The 22255-nt window shown below is 42.2% G+C and overlaps 2 protein-coding genes across 3 annotated transcripts; one reads left to right on the top strand and one right to left on the bottom strand.

Annotated features, from left to right (window-relative positions):
* The first annotated feature begins 151 nt into the window (after nucleotides 1-151).
* On the top strand, nucleotides 152-2795 carry fam136a (family with sequence similarity 136 member A). The gene is made up of 3 exons (XM_042059433.1): nucleotides 152-355; nucleotides 1008-1148; nucleotides 1865-2795. The coding sequence occupies exons 1-3, from the start codon at nucleotides 269-271 to the stop codon at nucleotides 2057-2059; spliced, it is 423 nt and encodes a 140-aa protein (XP_041915367.1). The 5' UTR covers nucleotides 152-268; the 3' UTR covers nucleotides 2060-2795.
* Nucleotides 2796-4148: 1353 nt separating this feature from the next.
* On the bottom strand, nucleotides 4149-15131 carry gmcl1 (germ cell-less, spermatogenesis associated). 2 transcript variants are annotated; one of them, XR_006021597.1, is made up of 16 exons: nucleotides 14741-15131; nucleotides 14002-14188; nucleotides 13732-13855; nucleotides 13466-13562; nucleotides 13136-13233; nucleotides 11709-11821; nucleotides 11529-11594; nucleotides 10446-10530; nucleotides 10003-10093; nucleotides 9472-9612; nucleotides 8807-8876; nucleotides 7721-7796; nucleotides 7235-7380; nucleotides 6294-6381; nucleotides 4691-5560; nucleotides 4149-4632 (listed from the first exon to the last, which is right to left on the bottom strand). XR_006021597.1 is itself a non-coding variant. In XM_042059429.1 (15 exons), the coding sequence occupies exons 2-15, from the start codon at nucleotides 14178-14180 to the stop codon at nucleotides 5420-5422; spliced, it is 1515 nt and encodes a 504-aa protein (XP_041915363.1). In that variant the 5' UTR covers nucleotides 14181-14188; nucleotides 14741-15131; the 3' UTR covers nucleotides 4639-5419. The 2 variants fall into 2 exon arrangements, 1 of the variants encoding a protein (XP_041915363.1); XM_042059429.1 differs by lacking the exon at nucleotides 4149-4632 and having other exon boundaries at nucleotides 4639-5560.
* Between the last annotated feature and the right edge of the window lie 7124 nt (nucleotides 15132-22255).

The raw sequence follows: 22255 nt of genomic DNA, 5'->3' as shown, positions 1-22255 counted from the left end.
AGGCAAAAGTGTGAGACGTACTATGCCCTCTGTCTCTTGCCTCTGTTCCCGACTCTTGCATGTGCACGTGTTCTATCTCGTAGTGCCACTAGATGGCGCCAACACTTCTGTAGGAAGGAGTGGAATACACACCGGAAGCCAAGTCAAAAGCGGAAGCAGCATGAATGGAGAGTTACATGCTTACAAGGAGGTGACCTTATTGATTCGACTGTTTCATGTGTAAGAACAGTAATCAAGAGCAGCTATAATAGTCCTATCATATCAGAATATGGCCGAGGCGCATCAAGCTCGAATGACAAAGGCTGTAGAAGATATGGTTCAAAGCCTGGAGCGAGATCACATACGCAAAATGCAGGTAAAAGACTTGCAGCAAGCAGGACCTGTCCCTGACAGTCTCTGTACGGATCTCATATACATAGTGGAATGCATATCTTAAAAGTTATGGAAACTTGTGTTGACATGTAAGAAACTTCATTAAGTAGCTTAAACTGCTCATAATAGGCTACTTAAAGTTTGATTACAGACTGGTATATAGTATAGCTATAGTGTTATGTAGCAATAGTATATCATCATGCCATTTAACCTAATGAGTTGTTAACCATGTGAGTTGCCGACATTTCTAATGTCGGACTTGGATTTGGATGTTTTGTCGGACGGCAGATGCCGTCAAGTAATGTTGGCCAGTGAATGGTTTGTTGAAACATAGCTGTTGACCTAAATATGGACAGTTTACCCATGGGGATCAATACAGTATCTATCTGTCTATCTATCTATCTATCTATCTAGTTAAAGCCCAACTTGTGACAGTGTGACTGTCACAAGTTGTGACTGAAGCAAAGCAGTATGCAATGGCTTTAACAGACAAACCGCGTCTAAATGCTAGAAAACCCACATAACCCACTTAACACTGTAATTGGCTCCATCATGATGAGGGGATTGAGAAAGCTGGCCAATCTAATCACCGCCCTTGGCTTTGTTCTTTCTCTGTGTCTGGTCTGGTCATTCAGGGCCGTATGTTCCAGTGTAGCGCAGACTGCTGTGACCGCTCTACGGACAGCATGGCGCAGGTACATCAGTGCATCGAACGCTGCCACACACCCCTCGCCCATGCACAAGGGACAGTGACCGCGGAGCTGGAGAAATTCCAGGTAAAGTAAACAACACCTTTTCTCTTATAGTGCTTGCACACTGCTCAGACGATGCACAACTGATCCCGAAAGTCTAAAATTGGCTGTAGTTGGTTGCAAAAATTTTTTTCAGAAAATCAGCTGTCAGCTCCACACTGCCACTGCCCTAGACTGTAAAGGACAAGACAGACAAACACTAACAAAAACAGACTGATTATACCACGCACTGATTCAGCTGTTAGTATTGGTTGGAGTTGCTCTGCATTTGTCTGGGCAATTTGCAAGCACGATCCTTTTAAGTTTACAGTCAAAATTGTGAAGCTGAAGAGGTAAAATGAGAAATGTAAAAGAATGTTGTAATGCACACAACAGAGGAGATTGTTACTGCATCACATCATGATCTGCATCACATGTTTAGGTCAAATAGATGTGGTGAGTTGTAGCATGTTATTATGAAATATTGAACTGATTTAGCCATTGGAGTGAGTTTCATCACCTATGTCTGGTTATGCACTTTCATTACCCTACTGCTCTAGATGAGGCCAGTATAGCAACAGCATGAATACTCATGCGTAGCTAGAGAAGAGTACCTACCTCAGTTGGGTGTGTGGTGATAATGTAATAAGACATATCTGACCGTGCTCGTAACTATTAGCGATAGCCTTGCTCACTGAAACTGATTGAAACTGATATCACATATGATATAAACATCATCTTTCCAATCTCTCGACTCTCAGGATAGACTGAGCCGCTGCACCATGCACTGCAACGATAAGGCGCGAGACCTCTTCGACACGGGGGCGAAGGAACCGGCCGTGCGGGCCCTGATGGAGCAGTGCGTGGGCAGCTGCGTGGACGACCACATCAACCTCCTGCCCAGCATGACCCGCAAGCTTCAGGAGAACCTCGAGTCCATATCGCAGTCACAGTGACCGGGATGCGACAATCTGGGGGGGTCCCCATCAGAGCAACGGGGGACAAAACGATGCCGAGAAATCCCGAACGGGATTCATATGGTTAATCAGATTCAAAATAGGACCGGCAAGAGGGTTAAGAGATGTTATTGTTTGGGTACCATGACTGACCAAAGCCAAGGGGAGGTTCAAGGCTAGTTTTATGGCCAAAACTAGCTCTTTGCAAAATCAGCTTGAAACTAGATAATCGTCATGATAAAGATCACTGGACTAGGAAGAGCAACTGACTGTTGCTGAAAATACTGAGTATGGTGTTCCATGTTCTTTTATCACCCCTGACTTAAGACCACATGATGCTTGCCAGCTATAGCATCATGGTCACTAAAATTTAGTTATTTCCTACTCACTCACTCAGGCTTGAGGTTATAAGGCCTAGTGTTTGAGTCGCCTGCCTCAATGTCATGTAAGTCCGTCTAAAAATTCAGTTTTGACAACTCTGTGCTATATTTCTGTCTCTGATGGATAGGATGTCAGTCAGCAGTTTGTGTGTGCATGCCTTGTATTTGATCAAATGTTGCAGATATTTGGAAGTGGAGAGGGGCTGTTTGGTTTGGTGCTCTTTCATACACATCTGCCTCCTGATTGTGATGGGTTTTGTGAACTGTGAAGCACTTGACTTCTTGACCTTGTGCTCTTGTTTGTTTTTGTACAGACAATAAATCAAAGAATTAAATTAAAGTTGACAGTGTTTGGACAGGTCTGTTGGTATCATATATTATTCAAGCATCCATTCTTTCACTTTATCTTGGATAATATTACAGGTGCTGGTCATATAATTAGAATATCATGAATAAGTTGATTTATTTCAGTAATTCCATTCAAAAAGTGAAACTGATATATTTCAAGTGTTTTTCTTTTAATGTTGATGATTATAACTGACAACTAATGAAAACCCCAAATTCAGTATCTCAGAAAATTAGAATATTGTGAAAAGGTTCAATATTGAAGACACCTGGTGCCACACTGTTCTGTAGGCTACACAATCATGGAAGACTGTTGACTTGACAGTTGTCCAAAAGATGACCATTGACACCTTGCACCACGAAGATTGGTGTCGTGAAGCCTTGCGTACGTGCATTTCTGCTGAATAGGATGCCCGATGAGTGCCCAAAAAATCAACACAGCCGTCTACCAGGAAGTGTTAGAGCACTTCATGCTTCCTGCTGCTGACCAACTTTATAGAGATGCAGATTTCATTTTCCAACAGGACTTGGCACCTGCACACAGTGCCAAAGCTACCAGTACCTGGTTTAAGGACCATTGTATCCCTGTTCTTAATTGGCCAGCAAACGCACCTGACCTTAACCCCATATAAAATCTATGGGGTTTTGTGAAGAGGAAGATGTGATACACCAGACCCAACAATGCAGAAGAGCTGAAGGCCACTATCAGAGCAACCTGGGCTCTCATAACACCCGAGCAGTGCCACAGACTGATCGACTCCATGCCACGCCGCATTGCTGCAGTAGTTCAGGCAAAAGGAGCCCCAACTAAGTATTGAGTGCTGTACATGCTCATACTTTTCATGTTCATACTTCTCAGTTGGCATGCTCATACTTTTTAGTTCTAAAAATACTTTTTGTATTGGTCTTAAGTAATAATATTATTCTAATTTTCTGAGATACTGAATTTGGGATTTTCATTAGTTGTCAGTTATAATCATCAAAATTAAAAGAAATAAACATTTGAAAGATATCAGTCTGTGTATAATGAATGAATATAATATACAAGTTTCTCTTTTTGAATGGAATTACTGACCTAAATCAACTTTTTGATGATATTGTAATTATATGACCAGCACCTGTATATATTGCACATATTATGTGCCTGATGTAGTCCAGATTAGGATGACTAACATTTTGTTCAGTTGTGTTTAATATGACCATTCACAAAAGAAAGGAAGTTGTAGCTCCCAAAGACAATAATTGTCAGTAAACTGAGGTTCAGTAGTCAGCCAACTTATGACAGAGCACACTGGTATAAAATCACATTATTACATCCCATTCTTCAGAACTAAACAACAGAAATGAAAAGAAACACCACAAGAGCTGGTTAGTTGTATATTTAATGGACATTTGGCAATGTCTTCTGCCCAGTGTCGTTTTGGTCCGAATGTCACGACTCAACTCAACTTTGAAATTTCACGACTCAACTTTTTCAGTCAAGGGTCAGCAGTCTGCATGATGTAGAAATGTTCACAAATGTAAGACAAAACATCACTGGACAACTGTGAATTACCCCATAACAACATATGGAGGGCATAAATATGCCCATTACATGAAAGGAGGGCAGCAGAATGCCCTGTAACATCCAGGTAGGGGTCTGAAATACCCCTGGTACATCAAAAGAGGGCCCCTAGATGCTCCTTTTGCATCGGAGGACAGTAGAATGCCCCGCCACATCTAAACAGGGGTATAAAATACCCCCGTACATCAAAAGAGGGCCCATAGATGCCCCATTTGCATCAGAGGAGGGCCAAATATGCCCCCCCCCATACACACACACACAAACACACACACAAACACACACACCTGAAGGGAGCCAAATATGCCCCCCCCCCCCCATACACACACACACAAACACACACACCTGAAGGGAGCCAAATATGCCCTCGTAACATCAGGGCAGTAGAATACCGCTACATCAGAAGAGGGGGGCATAAAATACCTCAGCAGATGACCAGAGACTGAAACATGGCTTGTTCTAGCCCCCCCACCTTGAGTTTCACGTGAGCCGAGACGGCAGTTTTTCTTTCAGCCTTTCAGCTTACCTGTCAGAAGAGCACCAGAGGGGACTGACCCCCCCCCCACACACACACACACACACACACAATCGCAGAGGAGGCAGCACACAGCTCTGTTGAACACAAACTCCTCAGCACAGAGCATCACGACGCACAACACTCAACTCACCTCACTTGACCTCGCATACAGAGACAAAACAATACCAGCATAAATAGGAATGACACATCAAGTGACAACACACACACACACACACAAAAAAAGAAAGGCGTGTAAAAATATAAGCTGGCCTCACTGAGAATGTTCTAGAAGAAAAGCAATCCAGATCCATGTAGCTGCCCAAAGCACACGCAAGTGTGTTGATTTGTTATTGGCAATTGGATTTGTTTTTGTTTTTTAAAATAAAGTTCTTAAAAAAAAAACAAGCAAATGATAATAAAAAGAGTTGATGCCCATTCAAAGGAGCAATCCGCCAAAGAAAAACAAAATAAAAAAACAAGACTTAAAACGCTGAGCTGATAAGGCGTGTGAGTGATGATGGGAGCGATGGGGGTGGACGGTGGGGGTGGACGGACGGTCACGAGGCGCTCCGAGCGCTACTCTCGGGCTCCGGGGCCTCCATGCGGCGCTCGGACTGGGGCGAGGTGTACAGGAAGTTACAGCACACGTACAGGGGGAAGAACAGGAGACGGCTGTCCAGGTTCATCACCACATACTCCTGAGAGAGAGAGAAAGAGAGAGAGGGAGAGAGAGAGAGAGAGGGAGAGAGAGAGAGAGAGAGAGAAGGAGAGAGAAGGAGAGAGGGAGAGAGAGAGATGAAGGAGAAGAGATGGGGGTAGGGTCGTTGAGTGTAACTTGCATGCACACAAACTTTCACACACAATGCACACAAACTTTTCACACACAAACTAAGGGTTCATTGAAGACAATGAATCTATCTAAACCCACACCGGGAGGCTACACAGGGCTCGTAACTGAAGCATTCTGTTCGCGTAGCAGCTTCAACTATAAATCAATGGAACTGGCTATACCAGACGTGATAGCGGCACGTACGTTCGAAACAATTTGACCAGTCTAAAACTAATTTTAAGCTACGCAAACAGAGCGCTTCAGTTGCGGACCCAGTGTAGCCGGGATGTTAGATTAGATTCATTTTTGGTTACGCTTTACTTGACAGTATCGACATAAGAGCAACATGACACTGTCATGAACGTGTCATAAACGTTTATGACATAACGCTTCCGTTATTAAGTGACATTCGGTTTCTGTCATAACAAGTTAGGGTTAGGGTTAGAGTAAGGTGTTAGGGTTAGGATTAGGGTTAGGGTTCATGTGTCATGACAGTGTCATGTCACTCTTATGTCGATACTGTCAAGTAAAGTGTTACCAGTTTTTTTTACTCAGAAACCTGTGACGGATGATAAAGTAGAGGTGTGGGTGAGTTTGCTGACCTGGTCCTTCTCCAGGGTGAGTAGCTGGTAGCCAGTGCTCCGACTGCAGACCAGTTTACCACTGTTGTCAAAGGAAGCCAGCCGTAACCTGAACACATAAAGGGGTCACACCATTCACTGTTTTATATGTCCATGGGTCACACTTACAGAATGGGACAACAACAGGAAGCTCATTTTAGGCAGCTGAAGAGAGGCCCCCAGGTAGAGGTCTGAAAAATCAGTCCCGCGCCCGCCCGCTCCCGCAATATTCTGTCCCACTCCTGCCCGCTCCCGTATTAATGTGTCATTTTTAGTCCCGCTCCCGCCCGCATCTGAACATCCAGCTGAAGTATAGTTATGAACACTACTTTAATCATTTCCATATTTAATTTTACGCACCTATTTAATTCGCGGGAGTGCAGTGAATCATCGGTTTGCCCCGCACCCGCGAACGAACCTCTCTCATCCCGCCCACTCCAGCAAAGAGCTTTCAAAAGTTGTCCCGCGCTGCACTCTTTTGCGTCGGGACCCGCGGGTCACGCGGGTCTACCACGAGAGTGCAGACCTCTACCCCCAGGTGAAGGGAAAACTCAGGCTGAGACGTTTCACAGTAGTTATCTACCAGAGACATGAAGTACTCTTTTCTGATTGTCTGGTGGGGTGGCTATTAATTCTGTATAACGGGACACCTATGAAGTTGATCTGGGAAAAAATGTAAATCACATGACCACCCGAGTCACCGGAGCAGACCAAATTAATATTTATGTGACTGTGTGTCTTTGAAAGAGACATTCAAAATAGTCTATCCATTTGAAACTGGTTCCTTAACTATAAATTGATACTTTAAATGTTATTGAAATGTTTATTGTGCTTTTGTTATTCTAATGTTATTCTGAAGGATAAAAGCAATTAACATCACCATAAGAGTGTGGGTCAGGGATGGATCCACGACGCATACAGACCTGTACGCCAGGTGTCTTCGTGGTTGTAGGCTAACAGCGCCCCCGCATGGTTGGCTCAGGGTATTTCTCTTGAACATGATGAAGCGGTTGGTGTAGGTCACCAGCAGGTCAAAGCCAAAGTTGAAGCCCGTCCACCGCCAGCAATACTGTAGAAACAGGTGAGAAACAGAACAGGTGAAGACCTACATCTCCATCTGTACTAAGGTGTGTTTTCTGAGGTGAGAAACAGAACAGGCGAAGACCTACATCTCCATCTGTACTAAGGTGTGTTTTCTGAGGTGACAAACAGAACAGGTGAAGACCTACATCACCATCTTTACTAAGGTGTGTTTTCTGAGATGAGAAACAGAACAGGTGAAGACCTACATCTCCATCTGTACTAAGGTGTGTTTTCTGAGGTGACAAACAGAACAGGTGAAGACCTACATCACCATCTTTACTAAGGTATGTTTTCTGAGGTGAGAAACAGAATAGGTGAAGACCTACATCACCATCTTTACTCAGCTTCCTCCCACATCGCATACTGTTCAGCTCAAACTCCTCCTTATTCGCTTCCTGAGGTCTAGGAGAGGGAAGTGTACAGACAGACAGACAGACAGACAGAGAGAGAGAGAGTTTAATACACCACTGTAATAGCTAGTTAATAACCATGTTCCACCCCCCACCCCCCAAAATTGAAACCTAGATGCAAGATCCAAGATATGCGCTTCTGAGCATGGTCAGTCTAACTTTACAATGAACATGCATGCATATGCTATTCTGCTCAAATGCTTTCTACTTTTAGAACTTACATGCATATAGGGCCATTCACACCAGGAACGATAACTATAACCATAACAATAAAATCATCTGACCAACGATAAAAAAGTCTCTCTTTGTGTTGATGAATGTAATGGCTAAAAGTTGATGGATTCTGATTGGCTGTCAGGTTTTTATCCTTCTCAAAATGATCCCAAACAATATCGTTCTTCGTGTCATTAAAGTTATAGTTTAAGTGTGGATGTCTCCATTCATATATTTTTTTTGCCGTTATCATTACAGTTATAGTTCTTGGTGTGAACCGCCCTTTATGCTTTTAAAAGTAACCTGCATATGTTATTCTTTCTAGAAGAAGATGCATGCATCATACTCTTTAAATGTATATGTGTGTGTTATACAATTTCAATTTAATTGTACTTATAGATCGCCAAAACATTGCACATGTCTCATGGTGCTTTACAGAGTGTTAGACAATCAGAGAAAAGAAAAGAAAAGAAAGATACTTTCTTTTGTTATACTTTCACAAAGTCCACGCATGTGTGTTCACGTTTTAAATGTGTGTTATACATTTGATATGAACATGCATGTCTGTTTATGTTTTAAGTGACATGAACATGTGTGTTTGTTTACTTTTTTAAATTACCATGTCCTATACGTTTGATATGAACATATTTGTATGTGTGTCTACTTTTTAAATGACCATGTGTGCGTTTGCTATAAATGTGTTTGCTATGAATGTGTATGCGCGTGTGTGTGTGTGTGTGTGTGAATGAGCCGAGCGTGAGCAGTGTCAGCTGGGGGGGGCGGCCTCACCCGTGGTCATTGTCATGTTCCGTCCTCAGCATGGTGAACCACTGCTGTTTGTACATGGCCGAGAGCCAGTCTAGAGGGCAAAGAAAAGAGACTATTATAGGCCGAATCACATTAACAACACCAAAAGTAGCTTTTGACTGCACTCCAATATACCAGTCTAATATATCTCCCCAATACTAGTAGTTGAAATATTAATATATAGAATTTTAATACAATATATCAATATAATAATTACACAAAAAAAAACAGGTAAAGTGAGAGTATGAGTGTGTTGCTACTCTTTTTTTTTTATCATCTTTTGCCTTTATGAAGATAGGAGTGTTGAAAGTGACGAGAAGCCAGTGGGAGAGAGATGGGATGGAAAATGACTGAGCCAGATCAGGGCCACTTTAGGGCCATATTTAACCCTTAAAGGTGTGGGTTTTTGAACATTCTAACATAAGATTCTGTTCCGCAACAAGGTTCTATGTTGAATTCAATGAACCCAGATATTCTTTAGAATTTTCCAGGGTTAAGCTACATCAGGGTTGGAATCAACTACTCTTTGACAAATCTCTTTCTATCCACCCTGCAAGCGCTCCTCTTCATCATCATCATCATCATCATTGTTGTGGTCCTCCTCCTCCAATCTCTGCGCTACCTCAGCGTGCTCGTTTCCTACATACCTGGCGGGAGGATGTTGTCCCTCTCCAGGATGCGTGCAGAGGACAGGTCGTTGATGATGTACTGCAGGCGAATATGACGGAAGACAGGAGCGTAGGGCGAGCCCTCCTCAGTGCTCAGGAAAGGCTCCTCCTCTCCTAGGTCTGTCAGACACACACACACACACACACACACACACACACACACACACGGTCAGAATAGCAAAAATAATGCAAATGCACACAAATAGTAGATATATATGTATATACATATCCCTATGTTCGAACAAATTTTATATTCTAGCTTAATCCAATTTGAATGACTATGACAATACATTAATGGTGTGTGTGTGTGTGTGTCTTTGTGTCATTTGCACTTGATGGATGTGACAGGAGCACAGATGTATTATGTTTGTACTATCCATATATTCGTTATAATAAAAAACTAGTGCAGTATGTAGAGTACAGTACCGTATGTATGTGGATAGTGTTTGTATATGTGTGCACGGCTGCGCACATGCTTGTGCGTGTGTGTATGTGTAATGTAATCCTCACCAGTCCTGCGTTTGCAAAGCCAGTTCTCTGCATCAGGGAGCAACTGCTTGAGGGGCCCTTCCCAGGACGGGTTGAGTTGCAGGAACATCCACTAGTGTGTGTGTGTGTGTGTGTGTGTGTGTGTGTGTGTATGTTGAACAGTGGACACAAAAAACAGATTTACACATTAATATGTGTAGAAACTACTTCCACAAACAATGAAGCAGTCAGTCAGCTGAGTCAGTGGGCTTTATGAGCATATATGGCTGTGGTACCTTTACATCTTTATGTTATAGCACGTGTTTAGCAGACCCAGTCTGCGTTGTGCTTTACTAGCTCCCTGCTGCAGTACCTTCTTAATAGCAGTTATATATTATATCATATGTATTATATTGCATTATTTTATAGCCTGCGTTCAGCAGACCGTCTCTGTGCTGTGCTCTATGAGCGTTCAGGTGGAGTACCTTCTTGAGAGCGGTGTAGATGTCCATTTCCACCTGCATGACAAACAGGTCGGAGGACTGGATGAGCTGCTCCATCACGTCCACCCTGCAAACACACATCAAACACACACATCACACATCTCATCAGAGCATACACACACCACAGCAAACACACACTTCACATCACATCAGAGTAAACACATAGCACAGCAAACACACACAGCACAGCAAACACACACACACACACACACACACACACACACACAACACAGCATTACACACATAGCACAGCAAACACTTATCACACACTGACATAACTAGCATCAGTATCCTTCTCTAAAGGGGATATTATGGCCAGGAGTTTGATTGGAGTTTGATGGTCAGGAGTTTGTTGGCAGTATCAAAAGAGGTAGAAAGCAAACAGGAGTTTGACAGCCGGGCTACACTGGACGCGCAACTGAAGCGCCCTGGTCACGCTGCGTATGCTGCAACAATTCATTTCCTTTACAATCAATAGACCTCTGAAGTTTGCCTATAAAAACACTGCCATCTTTACCCAAATAAGGAGATCCGGTATCTTGTGATTTTTCTTATAGGAATGTAACATGGGGCTTTTAAATGATCACACCTGTTAAACTCTCGCGGGGATGAAGAAGTCTGAAATGCAGACGTTTTGCTCTACACACTTTTGTCCACTGCCTTCGAGTGGGTACTATGCCTCTTCGGTATGTTAAGACAGCAAACTTTGATTTTTGCTCCCTCAGAGCTAACTTGCAATGCAACTAAGTTGCCATAGGTAGTTAACTTCAACACCCAACACATCTCCTTGTAAAGGCAAAGATGGCAGCTTTGGGTCCTTTTTTTGTAGGCAAACTTCAGAGGTCTATAGCTGGAACTAGCTACACCATACATGATAGTGATGTGCACATTCGAAGGATGTAGACAGGTCTTCAAAAACTATTTTTATGCTCAGTAAGAGGAGCGCTTCAGTTATGCACCCCGAACTTGACACACACACACACTCAGGACACTGATCACTCTTTTTCTCTCTCTCTCACACACCTGCATGCACACACTACAACTACTCAAAGACAAAAGGCATACCCCAGCTCTTTCATGAGGTCCACGTTTTGATTGGTCATAAAGTTATTGAGGAGCCACTCTAGGCATCTGGAACAAACAAACAACAGTGAACAATCATATGTTTACTTATTTACTGGGAAACACCAGGACACTGCTGTGTGGCAGTATGGGGAAAAGGATCTCGAGGCCTCTCTCACTCACTTCTTCATGACGGAGTCCAGGCCGTAGATGCTGGCGGCCGCGTAGTAGCCACACACCGTCTTGGCACTGACATTCTCCTTCATTGTCTCGCCACACTGCTGGATCAATCCGTCCTGACAGGCGGGGACAGAGCAAGAGCATCACGTCAGTCTAAGGTCTAAAACAAACCCCAACATTCTTAAGTTGCCCAGACAAATGCCAAACAAACCCTAACACAATAAAGTTGCCCAGACAAATACCCAACAAACCCCAACGTTATAAAGTTGCCCAGTGTTAAGAATGGAAAAAATACAGAACCACACTGCCCATACAGTAATCGAAAAGAATGACTTTTGGACAGGTCAAACTCAAACAACTCCATCCAATAAACACCAACAAACACAAACTGATGATGTTGGTGCTTGTTGGAGAGTTTGCACCTTTGCAAGAACCTTAGACCTAACACCCTGCTGAAAAACTACAAGCACCATCCCAGATCTACCCTTATGCACAGAGCCCAAAAAGCACCAAGCAGCAAGTCACGGAGTAGATAGGAGCTTAACATTAAGTAGTCCACATCACCCAATGACTGCTAAAAAAACAAAAACATGAACAGTTCAACATCATGCTCTGATGAAATGAAGCCAAAATTGGTCATCCATATTGTCTATGCCAGTGTTTCTCAAAGTGTGGTCCGGGGACCACTGGTGGTCCGCAAGCTATCCCAAGTGATCCGCGAGCAGACGTGGTAAAATATAATATAGATGAGTGGTTTGCAATATTAAACCAACTTGTATGTAAATCCACAGTTCTGCAACACTGTCTATGTAAGATATGCCAGTTTAAATCATATGAATCCTCTGACACAATAAAGCAAAGTGCAAAGACAATAAGCAAGGTGGTTCAGTGAGAAGGCCTATTGTGTAGGCTAATATACCGTTGAAGTAGGTCTAATCTTTTTTTTTTTTTTAGCTAGGTGGTCCGTGCGTTTCTTTTTTTATTGGTTAAGTGGTCCTTCGTCTGAAAAAGTTTAAGAAACACTGGTCTATGCAATAAGACAGAAAGTGCTTTTTGGAGCCAGAGCATGGATAGCAAACAGAACATTTTTAAAGTCCATTTACACCATATTGACCAAATTTTGTTAAATCTCAGCCATTTTAAAGATCCTTCCAGTTGACTTCATTGTTTTGTCTTTTAACTGTCATAACCACCACCACCACCCATCAGTCTGGTTAGCGCTGCTATAACCACCACCACCCATCAGTCTGGTTAGCGCTGCCATAACCACCACCACCACCACCCATCAGTCTGGTTAGCGCTGCCATAACCACCACCACCACCACCCATCAGTCTGGTTAGCGCTGCCATAACCACCCATCAGTCTGGTTAGCGCTGCAGTAACCACCATCACCACCCATCAGTCTGGTTAGCGCTGCTTGGGTCCTCACCAGCTGCAGCATACACGCTGCTGCCAGAATGCTGACCACTCTGCTAGGCTTGATCAGGACGTCATCCCTGTAGAGAGAACCAAACACAACCTGCAGGGCTAGAGAAACATAAGAGAAGGTAGAGGGAAAAGAAAAAAAAAATCACAGAGGTGCTGTAGGATTTAACACTGAGAAGTGCTGTCGGATTAGACACTGAGAAGTTCTATTTAATTACTGTATACCACATTGTCATACACAATTGTCATTCAATGTGCTTTGCATTTTATGTATGAGACACCAAATCAATCAACAGTGACAATAGAAAATATATGAATTGATTCATAGGCTCACCTTCAGTGTCAATGTTCTGATCTGGAATCTCCAGCTCGATGACCATCATGTTTGACTCCTTCCAAGATCCACTAAACATACTGGAGAAATATCCAGACTAAAGACAGAGACAGAGAGAGAGAGAGAGAGAGAGAGAGAGAGAGAGAGAGAGAGAGAGAGAGAGAGAGAGGTCATGTGTCAAACTACTCTCAACAGGCACAATGCCGTTGATCCATACAAATGTGTGCTGTCTGTATTTTACACTGAAAGAGATAACTGCCACATACCTGGCACAAATATACTTTATGCAGATTCCACTCCTGACCCAATGCACATATACGAATGTCACTGTTCTCCCCATTCAAAAAGAGCGTCTGGTAAATGTATTTTGAGGTGCTCTTTAACTTTTTCCTTCACATAAAGAAAATAAACCCAAGAATTACCCGGAGGCACAACAATGTAAGTTAAAGTCGCTATAAGTTATGCTTGTTGTCAACTGGCTTTGACGTGGACTATGACAGCAAATGAAGCATAGTCTTTTCTGTGATTTGGCATACCTGCGAGGGGTGTCCAGAAGACTGTCATCTTCCTCTGGTTCACTGTCACACTCACAGTGCGAGGTCCGCTTTCTCTTTCTGCATTCACAACCATGCCCTTTCCTTTCACAGACCTCCTCCGACACCTCTTCAGTCGGTCGTGTAGATGTACTCTGAAATCTGCTGCCCAAAGACCCCATCGCTCATGCTGAGGATGTAACGTTAGAGAAAGTATAAATGAAGACATCTGACATATGGCTCGGTGATTCGCATCGTAACGACCTATTTATCAGCATCAACATATCGGTCATACATACATATACGGTTTCCTTGTGCTAGGCTTTAGAAAACTCTTCGACTATGATGATCTCTACACAGTAGCCTACCTAGATTGTACTTAACTGCATGTTGATGTTGACTGTTTACATTGATTAGCACGCTAATTAACGTTAAAGGCTAGCAAACGTAATAGTGCTACTTATCTAAAATTTGAGTCTTATGCTCGAAACAACGACATTGGAACTGGGATTAACTCGCTTATATTACATACACTTTTAAACTAGAGCAAGACAAAAAACGTATAAGAATATAACGTAAATGCCTTCCCAGGCTTGATGAGGTTAGCTAACATCATGTTGCTAACCTTAGCCATTGCCTAGTTATCTTTGCCACGAACAAAGTACAGTTTAGAATCTCAAGACGAAGTTGTAACTTGTTATGTTTGTGACTGAATATGTGAAGACCTTTAATGCGTATTTACCAGAAAAAAACGAACAATAAAGTGACGAAATGAAGGCTGGTTAGCAGACACAGCAGCAAGCGGCGGCAGCAGCCCAGTCAGTCAGACAGCTGGTTAACGTTACTATCGTAGGCTAAACAGTCACCAAATCTATTGTTTATGTGTGATTATCTCTAATCCGGATTCAAACACAATCCATACTAATCGAAATGTTCTTATCAACCAATGAAGAAACACAGCGAAATGGCGTGGATTCCCATATAAAGCAAATTGGAAAAAGATGGAATGTTTTGGTAGCTTCCTCTTTCTTCAAAACTGAAGTTGTAAAAAATAATATCAACTGGTGCAATACCGCCACCACATGGCCTGAAAGACAAACTATTTTGACTGATTAAAAACCATAGACTGTAAAAAATAGTTAAAAACACTGAAGCTGGTAGCTACGCCCTCTACTTGCGCCTTCTGCAAGTAGGCCTACACCACTGATTGGCTACAGAGATTCTCTGGCTAAGCCAATCAGTGAGTGGTGTACTTGCAGTGTACTTCCAGGTTTACCCCTTTCTTTTACTGTCTATGTGTGGATGTCCCCGCCAAAGATTGTTAAAGGTCCAGTATGTAGGAAATAATGGAAAATAAACTGTAACCATTCCAAAAATGATCACCATATGTTGTCAGAGAGTGAGGAAACACGATGAATTGAAGTAATGGCTTATTTGACAACATTACTCTAACCCGTGAAACCCCGTATAACCCATGAAAAAAAATCAGTTACGGGGCGGAATCTCTTGGAATTTTCGTTTATGTTTTGAACAATTAATTCTAGAATAGCGTATTAATAATGGGCTAGCGCGTCCTCCTATTTGGGTTGCCAAATTAGCAAAGGCCAACTGTCAACAGCTGTCAGTTGTAGTCATGAACGCCTACAAGAGGCAGGCAAATGTACAAAATTAAAACAAGAAACAAATTAAGTGGACATCGGAGGAGCTTCCTGAGATGGTGACGTCTTCGTCAAACGAAGAATATCAAGTCTGACGCAGAGCTGGCCATATTTCTCCACAACAGGTAGCCTATGCTAAACTTCATCTGCATCGCTAACTTCAGCTACATATGTTACGTTGGTTAGAGAGGTATTTTTTGTTTTCACTGTTTCCGTAATGTGTAGCTGGGTCATGGTTGGAGAAACGTTAAAGCAAAGATCCTTGATTACTAGCAAGATAGAGCAACGTAATTCGTTACTATGGGAGCAAAACGGGACAGTTCCGGTCTGCATAAGTGGGAGTGTCACCTTACGTCACTAAATAAATGTTCTCTCTTAATAAGCAATAAGAACAGATAAACATAATTGTGTTCACAGTATTATTGTCTATAATCATGTATGATACCAATGAATCATTCTTTAGGACATGAGGCCATCCTTAAAAATATTTTTGTTTGCAGTAACAGCCAAAAAAAATTAAAAATGGGTCGGTAGGTAGGTCAATATTTTTTTTTTCAAGATTCAAAGTAAAAAAAAAAGTACAATTTTGGTCATGGTGATTACGTAGGAATGAATTTACACAAATGTGCATATCGTGACGTAACTGACTGGGTCTTCAACCCGTGCCTTCAGGCGCACCATTGCAAACCTCATTCTGATGCAGGTTATATAGACCAGCCTTTCTCAAACTTCTTTGACCTGAGGCCCGGTCATGGCAGACTTTTGGGTCATAGGGCTCATCTACATGTACCCAGAAAGAAGGCTACAATAGCTCTTGGCCACGTTATATTGAAATTTGACTATACAATACTCAATGCTATACAGTGTATTATACAGTCTCTGCTCTGTTTCTAAGGAAGTTCCAAAAAACAACGTCGTTCTATTAAGTTTCGTTAAATAAATAAATAGCCTTTCAACAGGTTTAAGCGGAGCTTTGATACCAACGTTATCGATTAGTTTCAGTTTCTCTCGCGCAGACGCGCATTGAATGAATGCTCATACCACCACTTAATTGTAGGGCTCCATGTTTAATGACATCGATAGCAGAAACGTTTGTTTTCTTTTTTCGTCGATCCGCGGTTTCTTGATCAACTGCGCAGCAAATTATCAGATGAAGCACCGGGCCTAATTTCACTCCACGACTCCGCGGACCAGCAGTCTCCATGTTGCGGACCCATATTTTGAGAAATGCTGAATAGACCACAACCAATTTGGTAACCAATTTGGTTTCCCCCCCTCCCCCTTGCAATAATCGAACGCGGAAATTGTCGAACGTTTGCGCCTCTCGCTCCGCTTTAACCCTCTCTGGTTAAAGCAGCTGCAGGTCAACTAACATTAGCTAAGTCTTCATTACATCTGGCAACCCAGAAGAGGCTCACGTCTGGTAGTCTTGAGAACGTTCACCAGTGTTTTGATTTTGGCCAACAGAAAGTTCGGTAACAGTCCTACAAATCGCACCTCCGTTTTAACAATCTTTGTCCCCGCCCCGTCGCATAGCCTACAAATGACAAATACCGCTGTGAAAAAGCAGCGTGTGCGGCAACAGGATCGGGGTAAGTGAATGTTGTGTTGAAAGTTTCAATTCATGAATTATCGAGATTAAAGTTGATATGATGTGTAAACTTTATTCTTAAAATTTCGAGTTTGATGTCGACACGTAGAGATTAAAGTCGGCATGATATTTCAACTTTATTCTCAGAATTTTGAGTTTAATGTCAACATGTCGACATTTGACCAACAACTCAAAATTCTGAGCAATATGAAGATATTTTGGTCCACTGTCTATTTTAGTTGATCCTTAGTTGAGGAAAGTCTTTGAGGAGGGATGAAATTAAGTTTGCCATAGGACAGCGTTTCTCAAACCCCTTTCTACCCACTACTGGGTCGCGGAGACATGCCAGGTGGGGCGCGAACTGACGTGAAAAACAGGGGTTTTTACATTTTTATGTTTTATCTGTAGCCTAGGCCTAGGTAGAACCCGATGCGCAATGTGTTATTCATAGGGAAGCGTTCGTGTCAAGGCAGCTTAGTCCCGACCTGAATGAGATTTTGAACAAGGTTGTGAGGGTGGTGAATTTCATCAAGACCCGCCTCTTAAACGCGCGTCTGCTCCGCAGTTTGCGCGGAGATGGGAGTTGACCACACAGCTGTTTCACACGGCTTTCCCGAGGTGAAGTGCTGTCGCGCGTGTTTGAGCTCCGTGTCGCCTCTTCTTGGAGGAAGAGCGCATATGAATCTGTAAGCACGTTCACTAATGAACAGTTCTTGATGAAGCTGGCCTATCTTAGCGATATATTTGGAAAGAGTTAAATCTCTAGTTAGGCTACAAGGCAAAGACAAGCACCTACCTTCCCTTGAATTTCCCCTGGGGATCAATAAAGTATCTATCTCTATCTATCTATCTATCTATCTATCTATCTATCTATCTATCTATCTATCGTATTAATGCCTTTGAGAATCTGAGTGAAATCGTTGAAACGTGTGATTCGGGAGCCACTCCATGTATTAAACAGTAGGCCTACATCACATCCCTGCAAAGTTTGTTTCAAAAAGATTTCCCAACCAGCAGTGCTCAGTATGACTGGATTATGGATCCATGTAATGCAGCATAGCCTATTTCATTGAATATATTGTACAATGATGTAAAATATTGGCCTGTGCTTGCTAATATGTTGCTGGAAAACTGAAATATGTGTGTTTAATTTACAGTGGCACATTATGTATGTATTTTTATTTATATTATATCTGCAGCACCAGCTGATTTTAACTCTGCTGAAGAGGATGTATTTAGAACTTGTCGTTATTTCAATAAATTTGACAATTTTAAGCTTGATCTACTTTCTTAGAGTGATGATGGACAGGTGGGGCTCAGAAATGATCAAAGTGGGGATTGAAAGAAAGTTTGAGAACCACTGCCATAGGGAATTCTTCATAGGCCTTCTTTGCCACCATTTTTACTGATTGTGCTATCTTTGGATCTTAGATTGTTTGTTCCAGTATGAATTCTGATTTCATACTGGATCATACTATGCTTTTGTGAATATGAGAGTGGATGGACAGTACTTCAAGAGTAGATTCCGGGGTGGAGCACCAGAAGTTTAGCAGTTGATGGTGCACAGTGGATGTTGTCGGTGTGGGAATGACTGGAGCGAGGCTGGAAATGTGGCTCTGTCTCTGCAGTCGGTGTGGGCATGGCTGTGGAGGTAGACTGGGGCAGAAGTGTGGAGGGTAACACCAGCTGGTTTGCTGAAGCAGAGTTGGTTTGTTGGAGATCCATGTTGTGGAGCTGTTGCTGCTGGTGGGCTGCTCTGTAAGGCTGTAGTAGTAACTTCTTTAACTCTCAGTTCAGCATCCAGATTATTGTTTTGTTCTTTTAAGCAGTCTTTCTTAATGCAAGGTTTTTAAACTTTCTAAATTCAACGTCTAGCTGTTTGTCAGAATCACTGTACATTAGTTGTTTTTTCTTTAACTCCATTTCCACAAAAGAAAGAGACACTTCTGTAACCTCTGCACTGATACAGTTGTTCTGGGTGTCTGAGGGGAGTGAGAAGCAGTGGTGGAACTTAAGGCTTGGTAAAGAATACAAGATCTACCTTTATTTCCTTATCACCTAGGAGCAAGGAGTCTGATACTAGGTTCTGTAGAGTCTCTAGTATGTGATCCTTGTATTTCTTTCTTTGAGCTTCTAGTTACTGTGGCGGAGTTGACAGTAAGGCTGATGAGACTCCTCCCCTCCTCTCTAAAGACTCCTCCCCTTCTCTCCAAAGGTTTTCTGAAGTTTTTTGTAGCTGAAATGGCAAACCAGGTGGGTGCCTTTTTCCAAATAATGATCTTGTGGACTCAAAAAACCTTCTGTGACAGTCAGATTGGGCCTAATGTTCCTAACCAACTGAATGTAACTAGGCATTTTGTCTTAACATAAATGTATTTTATTTAAAGTTAAGTAAATGTTATGCACTTTGTGTGATGTTTAACATAGTAAGTTACTTAAGCATTGTTTGTTGCCATGTGAATGCATGGAGCATCTTTATAATTGAAATAAATATGCTGCAGGTTCCTATTCCATGTGTGGACAACCAACAAGGGTCTGGTGTGAAGGTGTATGAGGACAAGACATTTTACAACTCTCCTCTTCCTCAGGTAGGAATGTGTCATAATTAAACCTGGCATAACAGGTAGTGTTATACCACTATGTGTAGTGCATTGGAAGTACAGTGGAAATACAAATCTACGTGCAAAAGTTGTCTCGATAGGATAATGAACAAACTTTATATATAACCTGACCAGGTGTCCTTACACTTTTATTTTCAATTAGTCATGGCAAACACTCACAGGCCTCTGCAGGCCTAACTAAATTATTCAGCTCAGGATGTCAGTGCAGGTGTGCCTTTACAAATTAATAATGATAATAGCCACCGATTAACTACAGGTAGTGACATCACTGAACCCCCATCTGTCAGACAGCGCTTTCCCTACCATGTGACCTAACCTATCCTAGCAGTCTGCATTTGTTCAATGATTCCACTCTACATTAAAAGCACAACATGCATGCTGTGTAAATCCAGTGCTGGGTTAATATTTGAGATGAGCCTTCTCCTCTCTGAGGAGATGGAACCTTTACATTCCCTGTGATTTCGCGGGCATAAACAAATAACAAATAATCATTGGCTGAGTATAAAATTCAAATAAAAGCAAACAAACAAAGACATTTGATTGGTTGACATGTACAGTATTCCACCACTACACAACCATGACAAACCCAAAGCATTGTGGTCATTGTAGTGACGGTCAAACGGTGCAGTAACAAACACTAGAAACAGATTCCACAGGTGCTTACAAAGTCATAACAAACATGATGTCAGATCCCTGTGCAGGTTGTGGACAACCCAAAAGGGGCTGATGTTCTTGTTTACTACGACAAGACTTTCTACAAGAGCCCCCATTACCAGGTATGGACACCTCACTAATTACAGTGTGTTTCATAAGTGTCAGAGCGACAGGCCTGATATTCTCATCACTTTCTCTCATCACTGTCTCCAGGCAAACAGACATGGTCGACTCAGCACAACTTCAGGAACTGTGCCATTTTTCCAGTGATAAATTATGAAGTGGTATGTGTCAATATCTTAATATGTATTTCTTTGTTCAATCTGACATACCTGTAATAGGACTCGTAGTTATCAAAACTTTTAAAGTTCACACTCTGCCCATCTCACAGAGATCCCTTCACAGTCAGACCTGCACTTCCTCCAGATCTCTATGGTTGTCATGGTGCTACTGCCTACCAGCCATCAGCCTCAGTGGTGGTGCCCCAGCCTTTCTGCTGCAACCAAGCTCAGGAACAAATCCACCTTTTTCTCAGCATGCACTGCTCTACTCTTTCATACTGTATTTATTTTCTATACTTTTTATTATTTTTATTATTTTATGCATAGTGAAATGCTCTTGAAGCCTGTTCTTTTGGCGATGCGTTTTGCCAACAAAGGTTGATTTGTTAGTGATTTTGTCTTTGATTGTAAATAGGCTGGTTGTTGATTGGCCGCTGTTATGAAATCCCCTACTTGTAGCACAAGGAATTATCTCTCCAGTGTATATTTGAAATATGATTATTGTATCCTGTTTAAATTATCTCTGTACTTATTAGAGCCACCAAAGTGCCACTTTCCACACCTCCCTTCTGAACACTTCTGTGACCTCTGACTGCACTGGCTGTCCACTAGCCCACTGTGTACTGCTTACACTGTCTACACTGTTTACGAGCTATATTAACCGATATGTACAACCCCCCCCCTTACTGCAAAGCTATCCTTGCACTGCTGCTATATCTTATATTACTATATTTCCATTGTTGTGTGTGGTGTCATAAGCTACTGGGACCTTGAATTTCCCCTTGAGGATCAATCAAGAATCTATCTATCTATCTATCTATCTATCTATCTATCTGTCTGTCTGTCTGTCTGTCTGTCTGTCTGTGAAACAGCATGAGCCTCAAGGATGCTGAGTAAAATCTTCAATGTGACCAAAACTTGCTCAGGGTATAGGCTTTCATTAAGAAGTCGCTTAACTTGTTACAAGTGTACTTTTTTCTATGACACATGTTGTTCTCAGCTTTTTATGTTCTGTTACTTTCCTTAAATTTTATTTTCTAAGAGTTGGAAATTGACCATAGAAGCACAGCCCAGTTGTTCAGCCTTAGTCAAAATGTTACCTGCACTCCCTGTATCTTCCTAAATATCACGAGGAAAAGCAAAAGAGAAAAGGAAAAGAGACTCCAATCTGGGCGTTGGGAGCGTAGTGGTTAAATGATGCTATAGCTAGAAAAAGTTGTGTTCGATTCTCAGCTGCCACCGTTGTGCCCTTTATGTTCCGGGGAGACTGGCCCTTCTAATAGTTTAAATATGTAAATAGCTTTTGATAAAAGCGTCTGCCAAATAAATATATATTTCTTTCAGTCTCATTCAGTCTTTTTAAAAGTGTCAATAACTGAAAGTTTTGCAAGTCTGGGGTATGATCTCCTTCTGGGGGTATGATGATCTCCTCCCATAGCTGCCAGAGTGTAA

Source organism: Alosa sapidissima, chromosome 13, assembly GCF_018492685.1.
Source record: "Alosa sapidissima isolate fAloSap1 chromosome 13, fAloSap1.pri, whole genome shotgun sequence".
NCBI lineage: Eukaryota > Metazoa > Chordata > Actinopteri > Clupeiformes > Clupeidae > Alosa > Alosa sapidissima.
The sequence above is the reverse complement of the archived record's forward strand: the minus strand, read 5'-3'. Positions and strand labels throughout refer to the sequence as shown.